Source organism: Myotis brandtii, unplaced genomic scaffold (genome assembly GCF_000412655.1).
Source record: "Myotis brandtii unplaced genomic scaffold, ASM41265v1 scaffold468, whole genome shotgun sequence".
Taxonomy (NCBI): domain Eukaryota; kingdom Metazoa; phylum Chordata; class Mammalia; order Chiroptera; family Vespertilionidae; genus Myotis; species Myotis brandtii.
This window is the reverse complement of record NW_005367874.1, coordinates 265,376-289,228: the sequence shown is the minus strand read 5'-3', so window position 1 is coordinate 289,228 and position 23,853 is coordinate 265,376. Positions and strand designations below refer to the sequence as shown.

General features: G+C 40.1%; 1 protein-coding gene across 1 annotated transcript in view; it reads right to left on the bottom strand.

Moving 5' to 3' along the window:
• The window catches only part of CCDC81 (coiled-coil domain containing 81), a 42,449-nt gene that overhangs the window by 8,933 nt on the left and 9,663 nt on the right, over positions 1-23,853 (bottom strand). Inside the window, exons 4-14 of the mRNA XM_005875627.2 lie at positions 22,878-23,031; positions 17,685-17,941; positions 15,082-15,161; positions 13,325-13,446; positions 12,172-12,295; positions 9,052-9,145; positions 8,520-8,666; positions 7,497-7,601; positions 3,044-3,216; positions 2,347-2,425; positions 1,897-2,117 (exon numbers count right to left, since the gene is read on the bottom strand). Coding sequence (XP_005875689.1) covers positions 1,897-2,117; positions 2,347-2,425; positions 3,044-3,216; positions 7,497-7,601; positions 8,520-8,666; positions 9,052-9,145; positions 12,172-12,295; positions 13,325-13,446; positions 15,082-15,161; positions 17,685-17,941; positions 22,878-23,031 — 1,556 coding nt within the window. The remainder of the gene's footprint in view (positions 1-1,896; positions 2,118-2,346; positions 2,426-3,043; positions 3,217-7,496; positions 7,602-8,519; positions 8,667-9,051; positions 9,146-12,171; positions 12,296-13,324; positions 13,447-15,081; positions 15,162-17,684; positions 17,942-22,877; positions 23,032-23,853) is intronic.

Genomic DNA, 23,853 nt, shown 5'->3' with positions numbered 1-23,853 from the left:
AGGAATTTGTTCATAGTTTTTTTTTAAACTATAGTCCGGCCCTCCAACGGTCTGAGGGACAGTGAACTGGCCCCCTGTTTAAAAAGTTTGAGGACCCCTGGGTTAAAGCTATTCCCTCTGAAAGAAAAATGACCTTCTATTTGCCACACAAAGACCTGCGATCACATCCTGAGGCGGCCCGGAGGGCGAGGCGTTAGGAAAGATGAGAGAAGTAGGAGAATCTGGAATAACCACTAAAGGATGTAGAACCGGAAAACAAGGGTCCGGCCCACACAGAAAACGGGTCTATGACTTTGTGGTCATAGAGATAATCAAATACAGACCACAGTTCGTATTTGTTCGGAGCCTTGCAGTTTCCAACATCCTCCACATACATAATCTCATAGACAGCACAGGAGGGCAAGTGAGGTTGTCCTTTTGCAGAAGGAAAGGGGCTCAAAGACCTCATGTGCGGTTTGGCTCAGGTCATACAGCTTTTCCTCCTAAATCCAAGTTTAGGAGACCAACCAGAGCGGCCGAGGGCTAGCAGCAGAGGAGGAAGCTGCAATAACCTCTACAACAGATGCAAAGGGCCGGAGCTGGCTGGGACAGCAGCATGGGAGGGCGGAGCCACCATGGGACAGCAGGCGGCTGTTTGCTACAAAATAGAACCTCTTTACAAGAATCATTTCATTTAACCCTCAACCACCTTGGAGGAAGATACTGGTATTATCCCTAACAACCGATAAGGAACCCAATGCCCTCAGAGGTGTGTAACATGCCCAATATGCCACCAGTAAAATGGCAGAGCCACATCGATCAATCAGAATGGACTGGAAGTGGTCTTTCATGGGGAGTGGAGGAGGGGAATCCCAGGGAGGGGCTGGACAGCCTGAGCAGCAGGGGTGCACTTGTGGGGTTTGAGGCAACAGCTAGTTTTCAAGAAGTATAAGACTAGTTCAATATTTTAGCAAATATAGACATACAAATATATATTGCCCTGGGAAGATGCAAGACTATCCCACATGTGACTTGGCTCTAAAAGCCAAGCATTTAACTACTACTACCTCTCTCTCCTAATAACACAACCCCACCCTTATCACAATATACTCCTTCTTCAACCTGCTGTTCTACTCATATTTTCATGTGTGCACCTCCTTGGTGTAGAACATTAACACTTCTTTGCACCATCCCACTGACCATTTATAAAATGTTAATAAAGTAACTTTTTTTTATTTTTTAAGTACAACCGCCTTCTAAAAAGAGGAGATTCCTTTGAAGAAAAGTCCTTTTGGAACTCCTGAGCACATGATTTTATAAAACTCCCCACTGGCAGGTTGCCTAAATCAGGGCTTTTAAAGAACTAGGTGTCTGGTGTTTGAATGTAAAGGTACTTGCATTGCTATGGCATAAAGTCCTCTTCTGCCTACCCTGTCACCCTCACCACCCCCTCCCCAGCAATCATCAGTACAGCTACTACATGCACAGTTCTTTGAAGGAAGGGGTTTATCAGAGGTTGAGAAAGGGTCCGAGTTTCATGCCTGAGTCTATTTGAGCACAACAGCACATTTGTGGCTCCCATTGTATTTCCAATGGCAGTGCTGATGTGGACAAGTCTTTCAAGAAGTTGTACTGGAAAGGGAAGGAAAAATATGAAGAGGTAACTGGAGAGAGAAATAGGATCAAGAGAGTTTAGAGTGTTTTTTAAAAATTTGATAACTTTTCTTTATAGGGTGAATTGTGAGGATGAAGCATGCAATAAACTTAGGACAATATTTTGCACATAGTATCTCCTCAGTGTGATCACTATTCTTACTGCTTTTCTGCTGTTGTATGAGAAAGAGAAAGAGAGAGAAAGGAAGATAGGGGAGAGGAAGTAGGGAGGAGGAAGACGAAGAATGATCTGGGGTCTCCTACTGTTGCTGTGTCTTCTGCAGCATCAGCAAATCCCGCTTTTGGTCCACCAGCTGGTTCAGGATGGCTTTCCTCTTGTGGCTAGCAGCTGCCTCCTGCTGCTGTCTCATGCAATTCTGTTCTCGCTTTCGCGTTTCTACCATCAGCTCAGCCTCATCCCTGCCAAAGATGGGCTCAAAAGAGTCGGGCTCAGATATAGGCAGCTGGGGGAATCTGTTCTTTATCTGAAACAGGGACACACATAATGCAGATTACAGTTACACCAGGGAATAAACTTCATGCACGAGGCTTCAGCACCGTAGTAACACACCAATTCCTTCAGGAAGGAATGGGGGCCCCAAAACCACCAAATGGATAACACATAAGGGGATTCATAACATCACAGTGTTTAGACATATTTTAGAATGCTACGGAAGCACTGTACAATCCTTAAATTAATAACCGTTCCCCTACCTGTGCATCCAAAACCCTCTTGTAACACTCCTTTTCTTCCATCTTATCTTGTATATATTTGGCTCGTTGGGCAGCAAGTCTGGCAGTTAAGAATAAGGGAAGGTGGGGGCAAAGTTTGTTACTGAGTATTTAGTAATACAGAATAGCATCATCAAAACATGTCTAATAACTATTAGGAACAAGAGCCTGGTGAGTAAAAAGTGAGCGTTCCTTTAAGGAGCGTTCATTTTAAGGAAGAAAACAGTCATTCAAATCCATAGCCTAGTGGACAATGTCTTGGACAGACAGGACAGGGATAATAAGCAGGTGCTGATTGTATTATACAAATGCACTACTACGGGGGCAGGCAGTGCTCCTCACCCCATACATTAAAAAAATCTACATAGGAAAGCAAAAAGTGTCTCTATAATCTATAAAATGATTCATCATAAGATTCCTTTCTAAGAAAAGTGATCTTGCCTGGCCTACATGGCCCAGTGGTTGAACCAGGAGGTTACAGTTTGATTCCCGGTCAGGGCACATGCCTGGGTTTCAGGCTCAACCCCCAGTAGGGGGTGTGCAGGAGGCAACCGACCAATGATTTTCATCATTGATGTTTCTATCTTTCTCTCCCTCTCCCTTCCTCTCTGAAAACAATAAAAATATATTTTTTTAAAATTCCGGCTCTGTTTTCCTGAGCGCATCTAGCTAGACTCACTCCTCTGTGAGTTGCACTTGTTCTAGGCGTTCCATCAACTCTTTGTTTTCTCTTTGCTTTATTTCCTCTTCCCGTCTAGTATTAATTTGTTTCAGGAGACCTTGGATATGTTCCTCTTGCTTTAAAGCCTTTATCTCAGGACTGAATGGCCGTTTATCAAATAGGAAGGATCTCTAGAATGAAACAGAAGCAGTTTATTTATTCTAGAATACCAAAGAGCAACAAGGAATAAAGGTAATAATTCAGAAAGCTAAAATAAATCAGGAAGTAGTTATTAATTTATAATATTTATAAATCCTCAACACATTGACCAGCTAGTGTTGAGGTAACACACAGAATAATACGAATATACTCAAGGATAAATCTAGCAGCACAGACCAAAGCCCAGTGTCTGAGATAAAACAGGACTTCATGGAGTAGGTCCAGAGCTAGTGTATACAACACAGAAAAGGAAAGAAGAAGGAATTCTGAGAATGCAGAAGCATGAGCAAGGACAGTGAAGAGGTGAACTGCAGGAATCAGGAGAACTGCACCCTTGCTCTGGGTCTGGCTGTTCTAAACACTAATGATTCAACAGTGACCAAGAACTGAGACCCACAAACCCCCCTGCTCTCATTGAGCCGGCACCCTGGAGCAGGAAACAGACAGTGAATCAGTAGACAATACAAAGATCATTTACGGTTGTGGTAAGTGCTATGAAGCCCTTATCATGGCAAGTGGCTGGGTGGGAATAGGATTAAATTGGTTGGTTATTAGGGAACGCTTTTCGGTGGAGACGAGGAGACCCGTGTCCCATACAGTAGAAACAGTGAATGCAAAGACACTATGAAAACAAGCTAGGCGTGTTTAATAAGCAGAAAAAAGTCCATGTGGCAGAGGCATAGTGAGCAAGGGAAAATAGAAGTAGATGAGCTCAAAGAACAGGGTAGGACCTGACAGGTCAAGGTAAGTTTAAATTTTATTTTAATTCAATGGGAAGCCATTAGATATGTTTTGATTAATCATTCTGAGAGGCTGCTGTGTGGACAATAGATTGTAGAAAGGCAAGCCTAATTAGGGAGGGTGTTGCAGAAGTTCGGCCTTATAATGTGGCTTGGACTAGGGTGGTAACATTGAAGATGGAGAGATGCTAGATCAGTGATGGCGAACCTTTTGAGCTCAGCATGTCAGCATTTTGAAAAACCCTAACTTAACTCTGGTGCCGTGTCACATACAGAAATTTTTTGATATTTGCAACCATAGTAAAACAAAGACTTATATTTTTGATATTTATTTTATACATTTAAATGCCATTCAACAAAGAAAAATCAACCAAAAAAATGAGTTCGCGTGTCACCTCTGACACGCGTGTCATAGGTTCGCCATCACTGTGCTAGATCCATGTTGGAAGTAAAAGCAACTGGACTTGCAGATGGTTGGGTGTGGGAGACAGAGGAGGAGGAATCTGGAATCTGGGTGTGCAACTGTCTGCCTGGTGATGCCACTTACTAAAATGGGAAAGCTGAGAGAACAGGATGAGAAAGGGAATCAAAAATTTTGTTTTGGTCTTTTTAAGTATAAGATGTCTACAGACATATCAAATAGGAGATACTAAGTGGGCAGTAATACATATAATGCGCAACTTATATCTAAGAGGACAGAAAGATCATGCCTAAGTCTCAAAAGCACTGTGCTCTACCTCCTTCCCTCCCCACCATCCCTGCCTGGAAGGTTCTTCTTCCATTCAGGTCTTTTCCTAACTCTTATAGGCCAGGAGGTCTTCCCAGATCTCTGGTCTGGGTTAAGTGACTCTCCTCTTTGCCCACATAGTATCATATTCTAAGATTATCATAGCATTTGGCATACCACACTCTTGACTCTTTAAATCTGTATCTCCCACTACCTTCTTCAGACCTCTTTCAAAGGGAACCTTGTCTTATTCATCTTTGTATTCTTAGCCACCAGCAAAGTGGCAAGCACATAGAAATGCATTAATAAATGTTTGACAATGGACAAAAAATATGTATTTTATTAGATTGATGTCTAGAGGGTCAGCCTACCACTACCACACTCTTGACTCTTTAAATCTGTATCTCCCACTACCTTCTTCAGACCTCTTTCAAAGGGAACCTTGTCTTATTCATCTTTGTATTCTTAGCCACCAGCAAAGTGGCAAGCACATAGAAATGCATTAATAAATGTTTGACAATGGACAAAAAATATGTATTTTATTAGATTGATGTCTAGAGGGTTAGCCTACCACTTAGATAGTGAGTGAAAGGAGAAAGATTCAGGCAGAAATAAAGGTAGACATATAATGATTGAAAATAATAAAATCAGTGACAAAGCAGGTGGCTCACCTCCATTTGAAGCAGGGCTTCTCAAACTTTAATGCACCCACAGATCACCTAAGGATCTTATTCAAATGTAGATTCCCATTCTGGAGGTCTAGGGTGGGACCCTAGATTCTGTATTTCTAGCAAGCCCTCAGGTAACGCTGGTTCTCCTTTTCAATCAGCTATTCCTGGAGCAGGACTTTAGTAGACTGTTCCCTATGACCCACCCCAGCTCCTGGTTGACAATTTCTATCATTAACAAGCACTGTAGTGACAAATAAGGACTGTATGCTGAATGTGAACACTGTGGAGGCACAGCCCACTTTTCACTTCTGCCAGTTAAAAACCAGCACAACCTGCAATACGGTGTGAAAGAAAAGGTGGCCATAAACTAAACCTGACATGCTCAGGGGAGCCACCTGGCAGGTCTTACAGACTCGGTGACCAAAAGTAACCACACAGGATGCTCTGACTATAAATTTCCACCTGGGCAGGTCATCTAGCAGGTGGTCATATCGCAGGCCTATAGCTTCCTTAGCAAAGGTCACCCTTTACCTTGTGAACTCTATTGTTCTTATGCATCTAGGAAATGTCAGAGTAATTTTCTTTTCCTATTCTTCAAAGGCACAACCAACAGCACAAGACCATCAAACCCCACATTGTTATCGTGTTCCCCACACACCATCTCTATGTGCTGTGCTAATTATTAACTCTCCTTTACCCACAAATCTAAGAAGTATGTGTTTTTCTCTTTTGCTTTTTTACCTAATCTCAGAAATTTCCCCACTTTGCTTTTTTTCCTGTCCCCTTAATTTACTACCAATGGATTTCATGTAACTTTCTTTAGGTTCTCTCTCCTTTGATTCTAAAGTAGAAAATAAGCTACAAAATTGCAATTCTCCAGAGCATTTTCTCAATCCTTTCAGATTTTGCTCCTGGGCATATCCTCAAATTTTTGACTCAAATAAACTCTTATGAAACTTTTCTATAGGCCGGACATTCTTTGTTGACAACAGAACCATGTAAATATAAGGAATCTAGCAATGGGATAGTAACGAAGTTCTGGAAAACTAAGGTAAAAAGATAACCCAACTTACACAAGTCTTTGAAATTCATTTAAATGTGTTGCATCTTTTCTATAGTACTTGTAAACCAAGAAAAAAATTGTGAGGATTTCATATGCATTTTTACTTTATCTGCTTTGTTGTACTAACACTGTTATTGGATAACTCACTTGATCAAAACACAGCAAATAGCCCTAGCTGGTTTGGCTCAGTGGATAGAGTGTCGCCCTGTGGATTGAAAGGTCCCAGGTTTGATTGCAGTCAAGGGCACATGCCCCAGTTGTGGGCTCAATCCCCAGTAGGAGGTGTGCAGGAGGCAGCAATCAATGATTCTTTCTCATCATTGATATTTCTCTCTCTCTCTCTCCCTCTCCCATCTTCTCTGAAATCAATAAAAAAAATATATAAAATAATAATAATAATCCAACCAAGGTAGAAACCTGCCTTTTGGAGGCAATGGTTGGGAAAAGTTTTTATTCCCTGTTCTTGGGCTTCAGGCAACACCTCTATAGGGTACATAAGAAGGAATGGAAGGTTCCTTACCTTATATCACAAATGCAGGAAAGGGTTAATTATTGGTGACCACAGACCAGTTATTGACAGTGCACCCTATTCTTCAAAGGCACAACCAACAGCACAAGACCATCAAACCCCACATTGTTATCGTGTTCCCCACACACCATCTCTATGTGCTGTGCTAATTATTAACTCTCCTTTACCCACAAATCTAAGAAGTATGTGTTTTTCTCTTTTGCTTTTTTACCTAATCTCAGAAATTTCCCCACTTTGCTTTTTTTCCTGTCCCCTTAATTTACTACCAATGGATTTCATGTAACTTTCTTTAGGTTCTCTCTCCTTTGATTCTAAAGTAGAAAATAAGCTACAAAATTGCAATTCTCCAGAGCATTTTTGTCAATCCTTTCAGATTTTGCTCCTGGGCATATCCTCAAATTTTTGACTCAAATAAACTCTTATGAAACTTTTCTATAGGCAGGACATTCTTTGTTGACAACAGAACCCAAAATTCACAGAGGGGGCAGGTATTCACAATAGAAATTCTAAAAAGACCCTTACATAAAATCCAGGTTTCTCGTTCTTATGGATTCGCACAGCTTCAGCAACTCCAAGATTATAGGCAGCATTTTTTTGATTCTGTTCTCTATTAGCCAGACTTCTCATCTTTAGAGGAAGGAAAAAGCACATTAAAATATAGCCTTTAAAAAATTAATTCAACTACATTAAAATAATCCACCCAAGCCCGGCCCATGTGGCTCAGTGGTTGAACATCGGCCTATGAACCAGAAGGTCACCATTTGATTCCTAGTCAGGGGCACATGCCCAGGTTGCAGGTTCGATCCCCAATGTGGGGTGTACAGGAGGCACCATTTGATTCCTAGTCAGGGGCACATGCCCAGGTTGCAGGTTCGATCCCCAATGTGGGGTGTATAGGAGGCAGCAATCAATGATTCTTTCTCATCATTGATATTTCTCTCTCTCTCCCTCTCCCATCTTCTCTGAAATCAATAAAAATATATATATTAATAATAATAATAACCCAACCAAGGTAGAAACCTGCCTTTTGGAGGCAATGGGTTGGGGAAAGTTTTTATTCCCTGTTCTTGGGCTTTAGGCAACACCTCTATAGGGTACATAAGAAGGAATGGAAGGTTCCTTACCTTATATCACAAATGCAGGAAAGGGTTAATTATTGGTGACCACAGACCAGTTATTGACAGTGCACCTGCACAGGTGCCATTCTGTCTTTGCTTCTTGACATAGGCCATGAATTTGAAGGAAGCATTGACCAGGATTATATTTTACCAGAAATGAACAATAAAGCCATATAAGTCCAGGAATTCCACCTTTAAAACTCAGGCCTTATGGGGGAAGGGGTAGAAATCAGCTGCTTGAATATTCATCCCAGTGTTCTTTATTATTAGTGAAAACTTGGACACAAACCTAAGTTGCAGTCCTGCAGTACGTAAGTGATTAAATGTGTTCCATTACAGGCATGTGATAGGACATTTTAAATGCCTTTTTATAATCATGGGTCTACTGTCCCATGTTAAACACTCTTTCATCAAGGCATTGAATTACCTGGTGCTTGAAGAAAGTATCTTGATCTTTCAACATTTGATACTGCTGTATGAGTCGCTCCTCTTCTATCTCTCTCCTCCTCCTCTCCTCACTGTAGTACAATGGGGAATTTTGTTGTGCTCGTTGCAAACATACGTAACACAACTCCTGCAATACCAAGTTTTCGACAAATTAAGTTTACCTTTTACTTTTTTGCCTTCACAAGCTCTCCAAAGGTTAGGTGTATCAAAAAGCAGACGTTATAAAAGGATATGTTAATGATAATTAGCAAAATGAGATTTGCAGAGTGGGCCCCACAAATATTCAAGAGGATTTACTCAACTCTCATTTAATAGCAACTGAAAATTAGTAAGAGGTTTCCCAGCCCTATTTCTAACTAGTTGATTGACTGGTAGATAGATTGATGACAGTCCAATTTGGAGTCCTGACTACTGGAGCCATATCCACATGTTAAAGAGTGATTCCCGGAACTCTCACTGAGAAATAGAAGTCAGAAGAAGGTTCTGACTGAGTTTTGTTTGAAACTCTGTACCTGTCCTGCCTTATTATGATCGTGGCAAGCACTGGCTGGAGGAGTTTTAGGTTTCATTTCATTGTCACTTTTCCAACACCTTGAAGATGATAAGCTATAAAAACAACACAACATAATCCATGTTTAACACAGTGCGACATCGAGAGCAATGATAATATATAAGCAAGTGTAAATATAAAAGACAGAGTAAATATCTCAGTGGTTTTCTTTAAAGCATCTGTATCTATAGAGGTTAAGAGCCTATGCTTTGTGTCAGATAAACGTGGACTTGACCAGATTTTTTGCTTACAAGCTGACTAGCATTAGCCAAGCTGGGTAGTCTTATAAAATCTCAGTTACCAATTCTGCAAAATGAGGATAAAAGTTATTCATTCTACAAAAAATGTATTGAGTGCTTACTGTGTACATTGTTCTCAGCATGGAAGATGCAGTGAAGAAAACACACACACAAAGATCCCTGTGGAATTAACATTCTGATGGGGACAGGCAGATAGCAAATAAACAAGAAAAATAAGTGAACTATATAGTATTTTAATGTTTATTTAGAGAGAGAGAGGAAGGGAGGGAGAGAGCAAAACATCGATTTGTTGTACCACTTACTTATATTCATTGGTTGATTCTTATATGTGCCCAGACTGAGGATCGCACCCGCAACCTTGGCATATTGGGACAACACTCAAATCAATTGAACTACCTGACCAGGGCAACTAGATAGTGTTTTTTTATGGTGATAAGTGCCACATTGTGCTGGAAGAATGGAGTATTAAACCATAACTAGAATGGCCTGGAAAGTTCTCACCAAGGAGACAATTGAGTAAATACCTGAAGGAAATGAGGAAAAAATAATGTGTGTCTCAGTGGTTGAGCATCAACCTATGAACTGGGAAGTCACGGTTCGATTTCCAGTCGAGGTACACGCTTGGGTTGTGGGCTCGACCCCCCATAGGGGCATGCGGGGGGGCGGGGGGAAGGCAGCCGATTGGCAATTCTCTCTCATCATTGATGTTTCTACCTCTCTCCTTCTCCTTTCCTCTCTGAAATCAATATATGTGTATGCATGTATACACACACACACACACACACACATATATTTGTCATCCTTGTGCAGGGGCCATGTTAATCTTCTCTGGATCATTCCAATTTTAGTATATGTGCTGTTGAAGCGAGCACTAAAAATATATTTTTAAAAAGTAATGCAGATATCTGATGAAGAGGGCATTCTAGGCAGAGCAAATGCACGCAAAGTCCTTGTAGTGGGAGCATGCCTGTGTTCAGTGCAGCTATAGGGAGGTCAGAGATCAGGCAGGACCTCACAGGCCATAGTAATGCCTTTGGCTTTTGCCCTGGGTGAGAATGGGAAGCCACTAAGGGTACAATGTCCAGTATTAGCAAGGCTGTAGAGAAGAGAGCAGTCCCTCATGTTATTGCTACTAGGAAGGCAATTGGGTACAATCTTTTTGAGGATAATTAGTAAGTGCAACAAAGGCATAAAAAAATGGTCTCTTTCCTTCTCTCTGAAATTTCACTTTAAAGTTTTTATCCTCAGGTGTGTGCAAGGAATTATGTGTAATTATATTTATCACAACATCATTTAAAAAATTGAAACTCGTCTAAATTATCCAATAAGAGATTGGTTAAACAAAAGGTTTAATCAATGAGATGATGTGCAATCATTTGTTCATGTTTTGTAATATTTAAAGCCATAGGGATCCTCACCACTTATTGTTAAGTATAACAAAGGTTCAGACAATCTCAGTTTTATTTAAAATATGTGTATATGTTGCAAATATAAATATATGTATATATTATATATGAGTTAAAATGAAGAATACACTGGGATTATTGGTAATTTTTATATCTCTTTCTTTTCTCATTCTTTCAAAATTTTTGTGATAAAAATGTATTATTTTAGTAATCAGCACATAAAACATTTGTTGGTCAATTTCTATAGGCAACCTTCACTAACAATTACTTTCCCCTCTTTGTAGCCTTTGTACTTTCTTTTGTTACTTTCATCACATGCATTATTTCTTTAGTGTCAGTCCTCCTACAAGACTATATATTTTATTAAAGCAGGTTTATGTCTTTTATATGTCGTATAGCTCTGTATATTCAGTGTCTAAAAACTTCCTGGCACAGGATGGTGCTCAATGTGTTGGATTGAACTAAATTACCAAGTACTAGACATTTAACTCTCAATTATATTTAATAACAGTAAACTTATCCAAAACAAGCATGCTTAGAGTTTTGAACAGGACTTTAGTAACCCAAAAAGTATACATTGCACTCGTAACAGCTGATACAGTAATAAATTGAAAGTTGACAGCACAGTACAAGGCACATAAAAGTACTCAATAAGTACTTGCGTGTGGTTGACTGATTTGTGGTCTTGAAAAGTATCCTACTCAAAGGGAGAAGAAAGTAGAAATTTTTTGATATAACATAACAAGAAAAAGACACAGCCATCATAACTTGCAATACATTCACTCAAAGAACATAATTATTGAGTGTCAGCATGTATGGCAAAACTGCTTTCCAATTTGGTCTCACTATAAAACTGTGTCACGTCATAATATCCAAGCACTCAGAAAACAAAAAGGGAAGTTTTCCCAAATCCACAAGAAAAGTTAGATGTTCCCCCTCTGTGCTATTTTGTTTCCACCTGTGTCATAGCATTTTACCTACTGAATTTATTGTTCTATGTATATCTGTCTTCCCCACTAGATCGTGAGCTCTGATTGTCCCTACTATCCCCGTCACCTAGTACATAAACTGTACTCAAGAATACTGGATGAAGGAATGAATGAACACTTACTTAAACTCCCTACATCAAGAAATTACTCAAAACTATATTTAGCCTGGTCAATGTGGCTCAGTGATTGAGCATAGACCCATGAACCAGGAGGTCATGGTTCGATTCCTGGTCAGGGCCCATGCTTGGTTGTGGCCTGGATCCCCAGTAGGGGGAGTGCAGGAGTCAGCTAATCAATGATTCTCTCTCATCTATATTTCTCTCTCTCCCTCTCCCTTCCTCTCTGAAATCAATAAACAAAACAAAAACCATAAAAAACACACAACTATATTTAGTAAAGTGTAACAGAAAAAATACCAATGCATTACCTTTCAGAGCTCATATTCTTCTCCCTATCCCCACTCTGCTCAAACTTGTTTGGCAAGTTGAGGCCTTTCGCTTTGCCAGAGGAGAAAGCTTTTCTGTCTGGACATTTCTTGGGTGATAAGATATCTGTAGAATAAATGAAAGTAAGGGTCCTTTCAACTTTAAATAGGTGGTTTGTACTTAACACAAATTTTTAAACTCATAATTTTACCAGGGAAAATTTTCACATGAGATATATTTTCTTACCTTTAAATTATTGTCCCTTGACCTAGTGTGGTTTAAAAATACAGGGTAAGGCAAAAGTAGGTTTATAGTTGTAAGTGAAACAGAGTTTATTTTTGTATTATTAACTATTGTCTTATTTTCCATATGAACAACTATAAACCTACTTTTTTCCCACCCTGTATATATTTTTGCTTTCATCATCATTGATGTTACTATCTCACTCCCACTCTCCTTTCCTCTCTGAAATCAATAAGAATATTTTTTTAAGAAAGAAAAGGAAGGACATTCAAGGCAGGAGGAAAAAAAGTGAACAAATGCATGAGGTCAGGGAAGGGAGGGTAAGACATGTTAGAAGAACATGAATAGACAATTTTGCTCAAAGAAGGAATCTGTAGGGAGCAGTGACATATGAGGCTAAGAATATGAAACATGTGAATTTTAGACTAAAAGTCTATATGTAATCCCATAGGCCACATTACAAAACCAACATGTCCAAGCCAATGTTTACTCATTGATATGTTTTGTTTGGTCCAATCATCCTTTTTTGTATCAATGTCAAGTAGCTGTCAATATTTAAAGTCAATCGATTTCAGGATCTCTGCTTCTCTTAAAATATCAGAAAATTTGATACCACTTGGCTCACATTTACACAAATCAACAATCTGATAGAGGAACAGTCCTCTATAGTCTGGCAACCCCTGGGGATCCCTAAGACCCTTTTGAAAAGTCTTTGAAGTTTTCTAGTTTTCTTTCATATGCTTCAACCAAAACAAAGTAAACTAAGATACAGATTCTAGGAATTGGTGTTTGAGAGAAGAACACAGTGATTATTCGTGAATCTAACTTTATTTGCTTTGGGTAAAGGAGTTCTAAGCAATATGGGTGGGCTCATTAAGCAGTAAAGAGTGACAGATTATACCATTGGCGTACCTCTGACATCTTCTACTTTGTCTGTCCAGTTGTTTAACTTGTACTTCCTTGGTTTATACTTCTCACCTTCTTCCACAATGGTCTCCATAGGTGGTTTGTTCTCCATCTCCTTGAGCTCAATCCTAGGAACGAGCCAAGATGTTTGTCCTTCTGGACCTGAATAGGTGACTGTGTGAACTCTCAATTCTGAGAAGCAACCCAGCTAGCTTGCTGATTCTGTCATAAGCCCATGTCTCTCAAGGGGGTGAGTGATTTGCTTTGCTGAGTACAAACTGACTCACACTCTTTGAGGCTAAGTCTGGGAGCTGACCAAAACCTTCCAATTCTATACTGAGGACTCAAAAGCTGCTCTTATAGAAAATGCTTTGAAGGCCTGAATTTAAGTTTTTATTTTGGTTTTAGTTTGAATTTGTCTGTCTTTTCCAGTTCTGTAACCAGATGCCATAGGGATGCTACAGTAAAAGCTTGAAGGCAAGGGTTCAGAGCCTGGTAGGCAGAGTATGCCCAGAAATAACCATTATATCCCTTATTCTTTTCTCCTCCCCACTTCTCCATCCTTTCCTCAGGCAAAACAGAGGGACTTGCAATGGCACAATGGGAGAAGGGGTCTGTCTGTTCAGTGCATGTGTGTAATTGCAGATTTTCTTTGGTCTCAGGTACAGAGTGTTGGATTAAAATTTGGGTGTCGGGGGTAGGGAACTTCCAGTAAAATCAGGGGCCAAACATCAAGTCAGTAAAACACCTGCAATTGTTTTGAGTATTTGAGTCCTTGTGTCCATTTCTAGAATTCCTAATTTTCCTTGCCTCCCTGCAATTATTTCCCTCCTGGAAAATATGTCCAAGGGGACACCCAAATTTGCCTTCCAAAATATAATCATAAAATTATTTTGAACCCATTGATTGATTTTTAATGAATAAGGCAACATTGTGCAATGGGAAGACCACTGGAACAGTCAGGAGCCATAGTTTTATTCCGGGCGTGGCCCCTAATTAGTTGTGTGGCCATCTTATCTGGAAGATGATGGGGTTGGACCAACTATTTTCTATGGCCTGTTCTGACCTTCACACTGATTTTGCTGAGATATGTGTCATACAGTCCTTCCAAGAGGAAGCTGTTCCAAACCAACACACAGAAGATGCCCCAGACTCAACAAGTCATAAGAAAATAATATTCTTGGGAGCTGGTTGTTATTCCCCAAACTTCCTCCACCTGAAATGCATAGTAGTTTATGGCACAGAAATTAAGAACATGATTAAGAGCACACGAGTGAGTGGTAACCAAAATGGAAATAAAACCCAAGTCTCTTACTTACTTCAGTGTTCTCAGCATTGAACCATGTTGCTACACTTGTTTAAAAAATTAAAACTAGGATGGAGGGGGACAATGGAAAAAAAGGGGGACATCTGTAATACTTTCAATAATAAAGATTAATTTAAAAATTAAAATTTTGCACCCTTATAAAATGGATAAAATTATAATACATATATGAAAGGGTTGTAGTGAAGATTAAGTACACTAATATTTAGAAAGTGCTTAATAGTACCCGGAATCCAGTAAGGGCTTCATAGATGATGTCTTATTCATTGTCATCATCATGATTTTAATCATTGTCAGCAGCAGCCACCAGTAACACTGGGGTAAGGCTATTACTAAAAGGAGCATGAGCTACAAAAGGTTGAGAAACACTGCCCAGTTAGGTCAACAGAGCAGCAAGGATTGCTGGTGCCTGGAGGAGCTTGTGGACCAAAACACTCACCTTGGAAATGCAAGCACATTGTTAGGCAGCTTCCTGAAGGACTCTCTGCTAGACAACACTGAGTCCACAGTGCCAGGCCTCTGCAAGACAGGGCAGAGAGGGCTTACACCTGAGTTATGGTCCAGGACACAGACAAAGCAAAGCTACAGGGCATCTCAGAGGCAAGGCTACTATGATCATCTTTATTATTGTTTTTATTTAGTACTCAAAGTCTAGAGCTTAAAATCCAATGAGGAAGGATCTCAGTTATCAAAATTGTCTTCCTGGGTAATCACAAAACAATGTCACACAACAGTCCCAATGATGCTGCCTTTTCTCAAACCACTTCTTCTTTGGAAATTGCCTTGGGAATTGACAGCTTCTTTGACCCATCTTTAAGAGGATAGCTGACTTATTGAAACTGTCAGGAAAATGAGCAAACTGATGAATTCACTCTTGAGCCAGGTCATTCTAAAATCGAGCTCTGGATTTTATTTATTTTTTTAAAATATATTTTATTGATTTTTTTACAGAGAGGAAGGGAGAGGGATAGAGAGTCAGAAACATCAATGAGAGAGAAACATCGATCAGCTGCCTCCTGCACACCCCCCACTGGGGATATGCCCGCAACCAAGGTACATGCCCTTGACCAGAATCGAACCTGGGACCCTTTAGTCCCCAGGCCGACGCTCTATCCATTGAGCCAAACCGGTCAGGGCGAGCTCTGGATTTTAAATGAAGGGTTTGGATTCAGGTGGACTCATATTCAAATCCCTACACAGCTAACCACTATGTAGCCTTTAGACCCCAGGTATCTGTGGATAATAATAGGATCTAATTTACAGGATTTTTATGGGCACTTTATGAAAGTGGCCAGCACATAGTAAGCACACAAGAAACAGCAGCTATTATAATTATCAGTACATTATAAAAGCATCACATTATCACATATACTAATATAGAATAATATATGCAATTATTCTCTTTGGATTAATGATATAACTCACAAAAGACTCCAAAGGGAATTCCCAGGAAAAGGTTTTAAAAATGTTTTGAGCAAAAGCAGCATCCCTGACCTGAAGCAAGCAGACAGCTGCTTCCCAGGGGAATTATGGGCAGGAGAACACTCAGGTTAAGCAAGGAACATTTGGGGGAGGGGGAGAGGGGATCTTGCCACTTTACAGCAATTTCCCAAAGTGTGTTTTAGAGATGTTAACAAGTATTGGATTAACCTAAAGTTCCATGATTAAATATGTTCAGACAGGTAAAGTGGCTTCTTTCTGTCCAGACTTCTCAGATCCTTCACCGTGCTCTGTCCTTGAGGATGATACAGGCAGCAGTTCCCCATCTGCGGTGGCCTCCAAACCCTTTTCTCAGACATCTCTCAGGACTAGTTCTTTTAGAAAATATCCCTTAAAAATCGTGTCTTAGCGTGCAGCAGGCCAATTACAACATTATCCCCCCTTTGAAAACATCTATCGAAACCACAAAGTTCTGCAGAATCCCTGAAGGTTCAAGATGGGCCAGTGCTTTGGCCTTGCTTCTGATTTTGCAGACCTTGCCTCACATTTTTATGGAAAAGAGAGGGTTACAGCTGTATATGTTTCCACTTTCCACCCACAGGCCCAGCATCCCTCTTAACAATCCTGTATGGAAGCCAGATTGTGGGAAAGACACTAAAGACACATAATGCACAATGCCATCACCTAAATCCACACCCCAGAGCTCCAGGAAAGGAGAAAGTAGAGGGCAAATTTAGACCATATTGATAGCCTTTCATTTTATAGATTTTTTCATTTAAAAGTCAGGCTTTTGTTCTCTAGAGGGACACAGGATTTTATAACATTTGTGATCATCCAATTCATTCACACCAACTATGTTAGTTCACAGAGGTGCCCCTAAAGCACACTAAGTATTCAATGAATCCTGCAGAATGACTCTTTCATTGCCTCCTTAAACTCTATGTACAACTTTCCATGAAGGCCACACCAGCTACCTCATGGTGAACAATGGTCACCATAGTGAACAGTGATCAACTAAAAAATTTCTTCTACAACACAGAAAATTAAAAACTAAAGATCCACCTCCATGACTTGATTAGATTTTGTTATAGATTTTATGTAGATTTTTTTGTTGTAGAACAGTATAACCAGAAAGAAAAAGAAAAAAAAAGAGTGATTAGAAAGTCTGGACTTGAATTTCAGTTCTACCACTTACCAGCACCCCACCTCAGGCTTCCCAAGCAACCTCTTTGAGCTCCCATTTTTCTCATTTGTAAAATCAGATGATGATAATGCTGGTTTTATAACATTTCGAGATGCAAATGAAATAATACATGTGAAAGAACTTTATAAGCTACAAGGTACTATAAAGCGTTCAGAATTATAAGAGTTTCTATTACTACCTATATTTTTCCGATGATATGGACTCAAAACTTGGTTTAAAGTTCTTTTACCCTTCTAACCTTTCTGTCAACGTTATCATCTATAAATAAGCACTGTTGTGCACTTGAGGTAACTGCTTTTTAAAGTATAGTCAGCCTGAATTTTCCTTAATAATGACATACAGATGATTCAGAGCTATGGGGGGGGGGGGGGATTAGGAGAAGGAAAACATTAATTTACATTTGCTAGGGCTTTTGCCAAAGTCCCGCTCCCATCCATTTTACAAAGGAAGTCCTTCAAAAATCTCATCTTCACTCTGCCGTCTTTGATCATGAGGACTCCGATTCCTTTGAATGTAAACTCCACATTTTGTTTGATTGAAATGGATCGTGATAAAAAAAGCAACGTCTCCTTCACGCATCCTTCCACTGTATCCCTGTTAAATGAACCCTCCAGGGATATCATGACAAAATTTAGTGGAATAACTGGGATGTCACCTAGAAGAGAAAAAGACAGTTGGGGTGGGGGGAAGGACGTGGAAATTACAACAAGGACATATCATATACACTTACATATAATCATCTGATTCTCAATACTTGAAAATAAAATTGTCACTATGAAGCCTTTAGTTGTACCCAATGTAACATTATTCCTACAACTAACAACTGATTATTAATAGATATTAATCAGTACAATTTCCGTAAAAATGTAGTGTGTGTGTGTTCTTTTTTGCTCAAAATAAAAACAATTAGCTTTCTAAATAATACTCTAGACACAATTTAGATTTCCTCTTAGAGACACAGTAATAAATGCTTCTCTTCATCAGTTTCTGAATTTTTCAGCTCCCTTATCTTTTAGAACATGCTGCAGCAATATTTTTCTCTCCTCCAGTTATGATATAATTTTTTAATGATTGTAAATATCTACAAACATGAAGCATTTTGAAAGATAGTCATCTTCACTAGAAGTTACCTTTCAAATGATATTGGGTCTTATCAGAGGATAACTTGAAGAAAGCTTTTCCTCTCTAATGAGTCCCACAAATGACATTGCAAAGGAATATGACTATACCTAGCTGGAAGGAAGAGCAGGGTCCTTTCAACTAGAACAGATATAGAGTTATGCAAGGTCCACAAGTCAGAGAAGGGGTAAATAGCAATGATCAACATGATAAACAAAAGAGGTCCACTGATAAAGGAATGGGATTAGGAGATGACATTAGCTCTGGCCAGTGTGGCTCAGTTGGTTGAGTGTTGTCCTGTGTACCGAAAGGTCACTGACCAGTTCAATTCTTGGTCAGGGCACTTGTCCAGGTTTTGGGCTCAATACTTGGTTGGAGTACATGCATAGGAGGCAGCCGATCAATGTTTCTCTCTCACAACCATGTTTCTCTCTCTCCTCTCCCTTCCCCTCTCTCTAAAATCAATTAGAAAAACATGTTTTAAAAAGATGACGACATTCTAAACAATCATTCAGCAAGCATTATCCCCATACTGCTAGATAATGATTAACAAGCTTCCCTAGCCCAGCCAGCGTGGCTCAGTGGTTGAGCGTCAACCTATGAACCAGGAGGTCATGATTCGATTCCCAGTCAGGGCACATGCCCAGGTTGTGGGCTCAATTCCCAGTAGGGAGCATGCAGGAGGCAGCCCATTGATGTTTCACGCTCATCATTGATGTTTCTATCTTTCTCTCCCTTTCCCTTCCTCTCTGAAATCAATAAAAATATATTAGTTTTTAAAAGTTTCCCTATATTAGCCCACTGTCTCCTGCACAATGTAATGGTAATTCTACACCATCTCCCGCCATTTCATTTTTAAAAATAAATATCTTGCCAAACCAGTTTGGCTCAGTGGATAGAGCGTCGGCCTGCGGACTGAAAGGTCCCAGGTTCGATTCCGGTCAAGGGCATGTACCTTGGTTGCGGGCACATCCCCAGTAGGAGGTGTGCAGGAGGCAGCTGGTCGATGTTTCTCTCTCATCGATGTTTCTAACTCTCTATCCCTCTCCCTTCCTCTCTGTAAAAAAATCAATAAAATATATATTTAAAAAAAAATAAAAATAAAAATAAATATCTTAAAAGAGAAAGCTATATTGCCTGCCTCTAGATTCCCCCCTCCCATTTACCCAGTGCCTCTCTGCAATCAGTCCTCTGGTGGACTTGTCTCAGTAAGGGCACTATCATCTCATGATGAACAAGCTAATGGATACACTGCAGATCTTATTGTCATGACCTCTCTTTAATGTCTGTTAACCAAGCCCTCTCTTTTCTAGTATCCATGGTGCCATTCTTGATTCTCCAGTTTCCTCTTTCTGGGTCTCCTTTGCGGGCTTTTTTCCTCTTCTATTTCTTATAAGATGGGGGTTTGTCTACTTTACAGGATTTTGTCCTTTGCTATCTCCTCTTCTTTATATTCTCTCCTGGGTAAACTTATCCAAATGTTGATCTCTAGTCTCCACCCTTCTCCTGAACTCTGGAATCATTTCTACCTAAATATCCCTACAAAAATCTCAATTTCAACATGTCCAAAAGCAAACTCAGTATTATACTTGCCACCACGATCTGCCTTTTCTCCTTCACTCCCTATGGCAGTTAATGGCATGAATATTAATCTATTCTCCAAGAAATCTGAGTCATCTTAAATACCTTCCTTTCTCTTACTACCCAATACTCCAATCTGTAACCAAATCCCATCAGTTCTATACCTGAAATGTCTCGTGAATAGATTCCCTCATCTTCCCCTTGACTGCCACTGCCTTCACTCAGGCTTTTACCATATTTTACCGAACTATTAATTAAAAGATCCATCTTCTTAAACTAACAACTGGGCCAGTACAGAAAATCCCCTGCTCAAACACTTTCAATGGCTACTCGGTGCCTACAGGATGAATTTCCAAAGTCCTTATCACACCATTTAAGGCCCCTCACAATTTGAACCCTAGCAACCACTTTTGTTTTACCTCCCTCCACTTGCCTCCACAATCATTTGCCCTGGTCACACAGGCACCCTTAACAGGATTCACTTTTCCCCTTATTCTTGAATTGTCCATACTGTTCCTGAAATATCTTCCACAGCTTCTCTATCAGTAAAGTCCTGTCATCCTTTAAGACCTCCCTCACATGTCATCTTCCTAAACCTTCCCAAGCAGAGTTAGCCAATCCTAGCATCAGATCCAGTTCTGATCAACACTGCTTTTGTAGCACTTACTAGTAACTATTTTGCATCATCTGCTTATATATCCATCTCCAATGCTAGATTCTGAGTTACTCAAAGCATTGACTATGTATTAATCATCCTTAAGAATCAATAATGTTTTATTAGAAACCCAGCTAATTAATGATGAAGAATCATAACCCAAAAGATAAACTGTGGACAGAATTGATCTTGTGAACTAATTCAGTCATATATATTTAATTCTGAAATTTCCTCAACCTTGTGAAAATAATTACAGACCTAAACTACTTTTGTGGACTGCATTACAAGATAAGACAGAAAATAAACTCCAATTCTAAAACACAGTGTTTGGGGCGGGGGGGGGGGGGGGGGGGGGGGGGGGGGGGGGGGGGGGGGGGGGGGGGGGGGGGGGGGGGGGGGAGACTTTATTTTTATTTTAATTTTGTAGGCTTCTGATGAATTAGGATATTTCTTCTGTCATAAAACTGCAGGTAAAAATGGCTGAAAAGTCTGTCAAACATCATACTGAATATGTGCATAATGAATTCTAAGTATAGTTTGTATTTTTTCAATATATAATTTTTTGGTGGAAAGTTACTCTGAAATTTTTCAGGAAACTTAACATAAAGTTAAGTTTCAGTGTTTCACCTGCTGACGCTGCAGGTAGACTGTCTCTCTTCATCTGTATATGAATCTGATGCAGAGGGGATCATAAGAAAGGTCAAAAGAAATAGAGCCAGAAATCAGGGAGAGACCCCCAAAGGTCTCTAAGTGACCAGGGCCAGTGTCACAAAGCCCATCCCCTGAAGCTGGCATGTAAGCAAGCATTCTGGGACAGGCATCATGTCTGTCTTGTTTACCACTAATCTCAAGCACCTGGAACCAGGCCTGACACATAGTTGGCACTCAGTAAATATTAGCAGAAGGAAGAGAGAATGGAAGGAAGAGAGAAGGGAAAGAAGGAAGGAAGGAAGGAAGGAAGGAAGGAAGGAAGGAAGGAAGGAAGGAAGGAAGGAAGGAAGGAAGGAAGGAAGGAAGGAAGGGAGGGAGGGAGGGAGGGAAGGAGTGAGGGAGGGAGACTTTAGGGTGTGAGAAGTATACAAGGTATTCATTAACTCTTTTTTTTCCAGGTGATGTTGAGAGTATGTTTAATAAAGCTGGGGACAGTGAAACAAAGGGCTTAGGGTAGAAGAAGCAACAGGAGAGGGCCTAGGTGGTGCTCTGCTCTGACTCTCTAGACAAGTTAAAGAAGTGAGCCAAGGCGGGGCTACTGTTTGTAGGCTCACTGGGAAGTGAAGGTCACAGTGAGAGAAGTGAGCCCAGGAGCGACTACTGTTGGCTTACTGAGAAGTCAGAGAAAAGGGGGCCTTAAAGACAGGTTCAGGGGGTTAGCCTGGGACAAGGTGCCGCTGCCCATTGCTCCCCTGGTTGCAAGTCTTGCAGGGACCCTTAGAGTTTAGGAGAGAAAAGTAAAGACGCACATCTGAGAGAGAAGAGAAGCGCCGGCATACTCCAGAGAGAGCCCACTATATTAACTCTTTATAAAATTAATATCCTTCTAACTTTTAAATTTTAATAATTTTGATTATGTATATGATAGACACAATTACTCATCTTTTTCACAACCTATACTGACTGTAATTTTCCCAAACTGAGACCCTACCTAACTTTCTCTACTTTAAAACCACCTAGAATTTCTTAGGGTCTGAAATATGAATAGTCTGTACAGCACAAATGTGGCTTTTATAAAGATTTGCTTTGATGTCACATCAGGTCTTCTCAAGCCTGCCTCTTAAGCTACTTGAGGTTTAAAAGGGCCTGTAGGCCCCAGCCAATTTGGCTCAGTGGCTAGAGTGTTGGCCCACGGACTGAAAGGTCCCGGGTTCAATTCCAGTCAAGGGCATGTACCTCAGTTGCAGGCTCCATCCAGCCTTGGTCTGGGGCACGTGCAGGAGGCAACCAATTGATGTGTCTCCCTCACATTGATGTTTCTCTCTCTCTGTCTCTTGCCCTGCCTTCCACTCTCCATAAAAATCAATGGAAAAATATCCTCGGTGAGGATTAATAAAAAAAATAAAAAATAAAAAAATATAAGGGCCTGCAGGAAGACTGGAAATTATGTTTCTACTTTAGCCCCTCCCCTCGGCCAAAAGGACCATGTGAAAAGTGAACCCCAACTGACCACATTTTTGCCCTTTCATTTTCATCCCCAGGTTAGTCACCCTCTGGAAAAATCTTAAATATTAAATATATTTACCAGGAGTATATACTTTGTTTTGTTTTAGTCCATGGAGCTGTACTAACTTCTTCGCCATGATAAATACGGGCCTCTCAAACAGAATAAACTTGTTTCCCACATCAAATTTTTGTCTCATGAAAGTGAAAGTTCCAAGTCCTGGAATCTGAACCCCCTGAAAGGAAAAAAAGGAAAAAACAGCAACAATTTACTGAAGGAGTGAAGAAATATAATCTATAGTATTGTTATTTTAAAAAATGAATAGACTTAACCTTAGCCCTTAAAAATTCAATGATCCTACAATCCTTTACAGCTACAGCATTTTATGACTCTATGTCTTTAAATAAGTTTAGTATAAAATGTAATATATCAACCCATGATGCCTTTCTGACATCAGATCCCTCATCTCCTTATCATTCAGAGGCTGTGAGGACTAAGAAAACGTGCATGTGCTACAACTGCTCTTAATCTACGAGTATATCTAAGATTATTCTTGTCCTAAACTGTGGGACATTTTAAATTTTAATCATTTGTCATTGGAAGGAGAAATTTAAGGGATCCTGAGAATTTCTGCTTTCCTGTTCCTTCTTTGAAATATTATATCCTGTCCTTAAAATCAGACAACCCAGTGCCCAAGGCATATGGTACAGTGTGGCAACCTCTGGTTCTTAAACTAGGACTCTGTCTCTCTGGAAATATCATACATCGAGGTTTACAAACTCAGGGGCCAAGAAAAGATGCAAGTGAGTGAGTGAAGTTATGCAGTCAGAGAATGTGGTGGACAGACAGAGCATGCCCCATCGAAAGGGGAAAGCCCATAGCCAGCTCCAGCCAACTGTCACACACACAAATGAAAAACTGGTATTGTTAAATCTGATTTTTTGAGAAAAAAAAATCCAAAATTTTATATACACTCTCCAAATTTTAAGTGGCGATGACTAATTCAAATTATTAGACCAAACAAAATTAGGTTGAAGGATGAATTCAGCCCAAGGGC